We start from the raw sequence: 6,419 nt of genomic DNA, 5'->3' as shown, positions 1-6,419 counted from the left end.
AGCAGAGGATACATCTGTATATCTGGCCTGCACCCCCTGCCTTACACTGGGTTTCAACTCACTTTACCGTTTTATTCTTAGCCAATCTACTTTGACTGATATTTTTTTTCTTCCAAAAAGCGTTTGGAGAAGATAGCTCCACAGAATTGCTGAATTGCTTCTGATTTGTACAAAATCATGGAATCTTATGACCTCATCCTGAGACTCATATCAAAGCAAAAAGGAATTATTTGCAGATAACAATTCTCAGAGCAGAAACAACACCAAATCTGTGATGGTAGCCAGAAATTCCAAGAGGTTTTAAATGAATTTAAAATATGAAACTACAAAGCTCAGAACGTTTCCTTTATTTCCCAAGAGAGGCAAATGTCCTTCTGTTGTAGATGTGAGAGCAGAGGCTTTCTTAGAGATGTGAACCCAGAACCATTTAGTAATTTAACATCCAGAAGTTTCCTCTTAAACTAAGCAGGCAGCCATTGAAATTATGACACAATAAACATAATAAAATCAGAATGCATACTGGCTGTCACCTCCCCTTCCTGCACTGTTTGAAGTTTTCAAATTGTCTTTATGGACAGTTACAGCATAGTTGCAGAAGAAAGAAATTTACTTTCTCTGGATTAAAACCACAGCCAGCAAACCACACAGATCATTTTTCTCTAAAATAAAAATGCACGTTCATCAGGAAGCCAAAAAAGTTCAGAGTTCTTCCATGCTTTGTCATTAGCTCTTTAGGGAGAGTACAGTGAATAAATAATGTTATTTTTTTCCCTTCCATAAAAATTATATAACATCCAGAAATATTTCATGAGAAGAGTACTACATTCCTCTGCTCGCAACAGAATACCTTATATCACCAGGCTTGAAATTTTGGGCTTGGACAATTTTGAACTACGCCACCTACAGTTGGATTTAAGCATAGTACACAAAATTATCTGCTACAATGTCCTACCAGTCAATGACTACTTCAGCCTCAACCGCAACAATACAAGAGCACACAACAGATGCAAACTCAATGTAAACCACTCCAAACTTGATTGCAAAAAGTATGACTTCAGCAACAGAGTGGTCAATGCCTGGAATGCACCACCTGACTCTGTTGTTACATCCTCTAACCCCTTCTCCTTTAACCTCAAACTATCCACTATTGACCTCACCCCATTCCTAAGAGGTCTGTAAGGGGTGTGCATAAGTGCACAATCGTGCCTACCATTCCTGTCTTATGGTTCCCATTTATTCGTACCTATTTCCTGTATTCTTACTTATACCTATTATCTTGTAAGCAATTGACGAATCAAATAAATAAATAAATAAATAAAATAATTGTTTTATTTTCAGTTGCTTCTGTCTCTCCCCTCAGTAATATGAAACTACTTATGTACAGGAAATATATATATATATATATTTTCTTAAGTTTTCACGGGTACTTACATGTATAGTATTCAGCTTTGTTCGGGTATAAATAAAAGTCTGTAAAAGTCTGACTCACAGACGAACACAATACAGAAGCCTGATGATGGCAGATGAGATTCTGCCGAAACGTTGCTACAACTTTAAAAGCACAACTATAATGACGTGGGAAAATACCCGAACAAAGCTGAATACCATACATACATACATACATACATACATAATACATACATACATACATACATACATACATACACACACACACACACACACACACACACACACACACACACACACACACACATATATATATATATATATATATATATATATATATATATATATATATATATGGATCGTTGGTTATTCGGGTTTTCTCCCACGTAAAAAACACCCCCCCAGCCAATCAGAACACGGCCAACCCCCCAACCAATAAGAACACAGCCAAATCCCCAACCAATGAGAACACACCCCCACCCAATCAGAACACAGCCAAGCCCCCACCCAAACAAGTCACACCCCCACTAGCAGTTAAAAGGAGGAAGCAGCTGCACGCTCACATTACTCCGAGAAGCACAAAGCCGAAGACACAAGCCTGAAGATGATGAATGAGACTTCATCGAAACGTCTCCTAGATACTTCCAATTTTACGCGGGAGAAAACCCGAATAACCAAAGATCCATATACAAATACCCGCGAAAACCTCAGAAAACAAATATATATACATACATACACACACATAAACACACACACATACGGAGGAAGAGAGGCCAGTTTATAAATATTACCATTAATATTTATAAATATTAAAATATTTTCAGTTTGATTCTTTTCTGCTGGAATCATACAACTTTTTCCATTTCAATGTGATTTCATAATTGTTGTATCAGTTGTCTTCTTTTGATACAGTTGATTTGATGAATCCTGGCCTTATGGAGATATATAGGATTCCCCAGATAACACTGAACTAGAATTCCATTATCCTTCACCATTGGTCATATACCTGATAGAACCTAAGACATTTTGAAGGCTACCTGTGTCCATCCTTGGCTTGGCCTTTCTATGATGAATGCCTTCAAAAATGTGAATGTCCACTTAAATTCTTAACAATGATCCTACTGGTTAGACACCGAAGTTCAAAGATAGACTTGAAGGCCACTCAAGTCAGGGACAGCTGAACTAAAACAAGCTAATTAATCATCAGATTGGAGATGCTAGGTAAATAGGTTACTTGAGAAATGTTTTGATATTGCACAAAGATAATTGTCTGCACAAATTGTGGATTCATGCACACATTAATCAGCATAGAGATAAGTGTCCATTAAATAAAAATAGATAAATTATGGGCTTGCTTGGAAAGAAATGATTATTTCTTATGGATGACAATGGTGAAATTAAAGAGTTCAGATCGTGGCACCTTCTGAAGTTTCCATTTGATTAGTACAATTTTCTTCCTCCTTGAAAACTTTCTGAAGCAAGTCCTTGATGCTTCTCTGAGTTTTACCCTTCTGTCTCCCCACTAGATAATAGATCAGAGGGTTAATGCTGCTGTTGATGCAGGTACACAAGTAGCCATAATGTACAAGGTTGGGATGTATATACTTCAAAAAATACTGGATAAAATAAAAGACATTTAGTGGAAAACCCAGGACTAAAAAGAAGAAAAGTGTGAGCAAAATAGCTGTCAAAAGCTGCCTCCGCCTTTGGCTTTTGGATATGAAGCAGATTTTGATAAACAAGGTGACACTGGAGATGGTCATAAGTGGGAGACAAAGCACAGCATTAATGATGAATTGATACATCAGAGTATAACTGTTTCCAAATCCATCCACTGCTATAATTGTGAAATGAATTGAAGAGAGGATGAAGGAAACGGCCCAGATGACAACACACACAATAGTGAACATATGCACCGGCCGGTGGCATCGATACCAAATTGGGAAAAGGACCGAAATACACCTGTCGATGCTGATGACTGTCAGGAGAAATTGCCCTGTACTGTACATTAACAGCAGGCCTGTTTGGAAGAGTTCGTAGGGAAAGTCACAATACAAATGTGTAAAAAGCCAGTGGATTTCGATAATCAGCTCAAAGGTGAGAAAACCAAAGTCTGCAACAGAGAGGTTGATAATATAAATGGCAAAAGTGTTCCTCTTAACGGAGGAGCCCAGCAACCAGATCACAAGGCCATTGCCCAACATTCCCAATACACAAAAAAGCATAGTGAAGATTGCATAAACAAGCACTTCTTCGTTTTTGCCGGAATCATAGCAGGTTCTGTTTTTGCCAGCAGATGTTGCAATGATTTGTGTTGAGACAATGAAAGGAGAGGGGGATGTCATATCCATAATGCTCCAGTCTGTTTTCTTCCTTCTGTGGCTGCAGATACTCCTGTTGGAACAAAAGAGAAACTGTTTTGCATTAGTTTTAGTCTCTAAAACTGCATATTGCAAGGTAGTCTCTAGATTAGCAGTCCTGTCCTCACCATTAAGCATGCAAGGACTTGGTCTGTATGGTTGAAATAAGGGTGATGATCTGGACTTGCTTTTCTGATTAAAAAGTGTTATGGGAAAATCTTGATTCATCAAGGCAATGACGTATTGGAAGTCATCTTCCATCTATGGATCATCTAGGGTCCTATCTGGTGTTACTCTGTGGTGGGATTCAAATAATTTAACAACCAGTTCTCTGCCCTAATGATTTCTTCCAACAACCAGTTCACCAAACTGCTCAGAAAGTTAACAACTGGTTCTCCCAAAGTGATGCAAACTGGCTGAATCCCACCACTGGGTGTACTCATGAAATATGGAAGATTTCCAATTAATATTGTGACTTTAAATAGTAAGCCACGTGGATTAATGAATGGGAAGGAAGGATGGTAATTTGGTTTTGTTAAACTAAAAAAAAAAAAAAAGGGAAAGAATGTACAAAATAAAAATGAAATGCTCTAAGCTTCTGGATTTGATGTATGGAATAGGATCAAAAATTGTATTTTACTAATCAAAATGAATCATATACAGAATGTGTACATTAGCAGAAGCTCACTCAAAACATGTAAAATTTTTGCATCATGATGATGATGATTATCACCATCCTGATGGATTGAATGGGTTAAAAAGCAATTTCAGTCTGAATATGAAATGGGGTTGATGGGATCTGAGGTAAGAAAAAGAAATGGTAGGAAATAATAAAGAAAAACGTATAGTCACTCTACATATTAGGAAACAAGTCTGCAATATTGTAAAAAGTTTATCTCATCAGGCTAATTATTCCACAAAGCACCTGTATTCAGTGGAAGTATTGGAAATAGACTGCATGGACCTGTATACTGCACAAGTCAAAAAGAGGGCTGTGAAAATATTTACAGACCCCTCACATCCTGGACATAAACTGTTTCAACTCCTTCCCTCAAAACGACGCTATAGAGCACTGCACACCAGAACAACTAGACACAAGGACAGTTTTTTTTCCTGAACACCATCATTCTGCTAAACAAATAATTCCCTCAACACTGTCCAACTATTTACAAAGTCTGCATTACTATTACTATTAATCTTCTCATCACTGCTTATCACCCATCCCCTCCCACTTGTGACCGTATGGCTGTAACTTTGTCACTTGTATCCTAACAATTTACATTGACTGTTTCCTAGTATGATTTGATTGCTTATTGTACCCTATGACTATTATTAAGTGTTGTGCCTTATGGTTCTTGATTCTTGATGAATGTATCTTTTCTTTTATGTACACTGAGAGCATATGCACCAAGACAAATTCCTTGTGTGTCCAATCACATTTGTCCAATAAAGAATTCTATTCTATTCTATTCTATTCTATTCTATTCTATTCTATTCTATTCTAAATATTACCAGGATGAACAGGGTAATATTCAGACTTCAATAATTGGCATCACTACAGAGCCAATACAAAGGGAAGATGACAGATCAATACAAACAAAAGCATTTAGTTTATTTTGATACATTGTAATCAGAAGGTATTCAAAGTGGCTCCATCGAATTTTTTGGAGACAAAGCTGTATATATGATGAAGGATCATAGATAGAGGAGAATTTAGTAACAAGGATTTATTTTGTATGAATGTCTTACCTTCTCTTTGAAGATGACTACTAGAAAATCTCCTTTTAGATCGATGCAATTCTTATTCTTAATGGCAAGGTTTTTCTTTTTAATCTTAGTTCTGGTTTCAAAGGAACTGTGACCACTCATGCATATCTGAAAAATTCCACATAATTGCTTTATATATGTTCAGGAGAGTTGGTGTAAAAGCAACACACCCACCTCTGGAAGAGCTGAGTGCACAACTGCTAGGAAATAAGCATATCTTTTTTCGAAATCATCCTCATCAGGAAATGAGGAACTTTTGATAGCAATCTCTGAAAGCACCATTATGACAATGACTGTGCCAATGTAGGAAGGAATAGATATATTGTCCCCCTAGCTGAATGCTCTTAAATGTATTGCAACAATAATAATTTCCCCCTTATGAAGCAGGACCAACATTTGTAAAATTCTATGTATCTATTTGAACCAATTTGACCTCATCTATCTACTGTATATAAAAAACGGTAGTTAACAGGTGAACCAACAGCAGAATTAAACTTCAAACCCCTCTGTTAACAACCTATTAATGTATTTAACTTGTAAACAGTCTACAACAGCTACCACAAATCACTGCAATCATTTTCTCTGTTCTATCCAAAGAGGGTCTGTCCAGGGTCAAATATCCTCATTTGATTCTTAAAAATGAAACTTTTCCTTGATGTTTTCATTGGGGTTTTTCCCAACAATTGCTCACTTTTAAGAACCATAAGCCCCTGTTGTAAAAATATCTGCAGCACCCATTGTTTTGAAAGTCTCCCTGTAAGAAAGTTGTATGATCTTGCATATAACTACAGCAGCAAGGATAGCATTCGCATAATGCTGGAAAAAGGATAGCATACCATCAGAAGGTCTAGTCACTCAAAAGATTTTAGAATGTGCAGAAATGGA

At 36.9% G+C, this 6,419-nt stretch overlaps 1 protein-coding gene across 1 annotated transcript; it reads right to left on the bottom strand.

The window, feature by feature from the left end:
* Positions 1–2,711: 2,711 nt before the first annotated feature.
* On the bottom strand, positions 2,712–5,616 carry LOC113426446 (mas-related G protein-coupled receptor member H-like). Its single transcript, XM_026688812.2, has 2 exons — positions 5,517–5,616; positions 2,712–3,801 (listed from the first exon to the last, which is right to left on the bottom strand). The coding sequence occupies exon 2, from the start codon at positions 3,756–3,758 to the stop codon at positions 2,814–2,816; it is 945 nt and encodes a 314-aa protein (XP_026544597.1). The 5' UTR covers positions 3,759–3,801; positions 5,517–5,616; the 3' UTR covers positions 2,712–2,813.
* Positions 5,617–6,419: the final 803 nt, after the last annotated feature.

The sequence above is a fragment of the Notechis scutatus genome, chromosome 3, assembly GCF_049901735.1.
Source record: "Notechis scutatus isolate UNSWTSFEM ecotype Mainland chromosome 3, rNotScu1.2, whole genome shotgun sequence".
Taxonomy (NCBI): Eukaryota; Metazoa; Chordata; class Lepidosauria; order Squamata; family Elapidae; genus Notechis; species Notechis scutatus.
The sequence above is the reverse complement of the archived record's forward strand: the minus strand, read 5'-3'. Positions and strand labels throughout refer to the sequence as shown.

What these genes read in the sequence shown, in the direction of transcription:
- LOC113426446 (XM_026688812.2), bottom strand. Translation starts at nt 3,758, where the DNA reads ATGGATATGACATCCCCCTCTCCTTTCATTGTCTCAACACAAATCATT.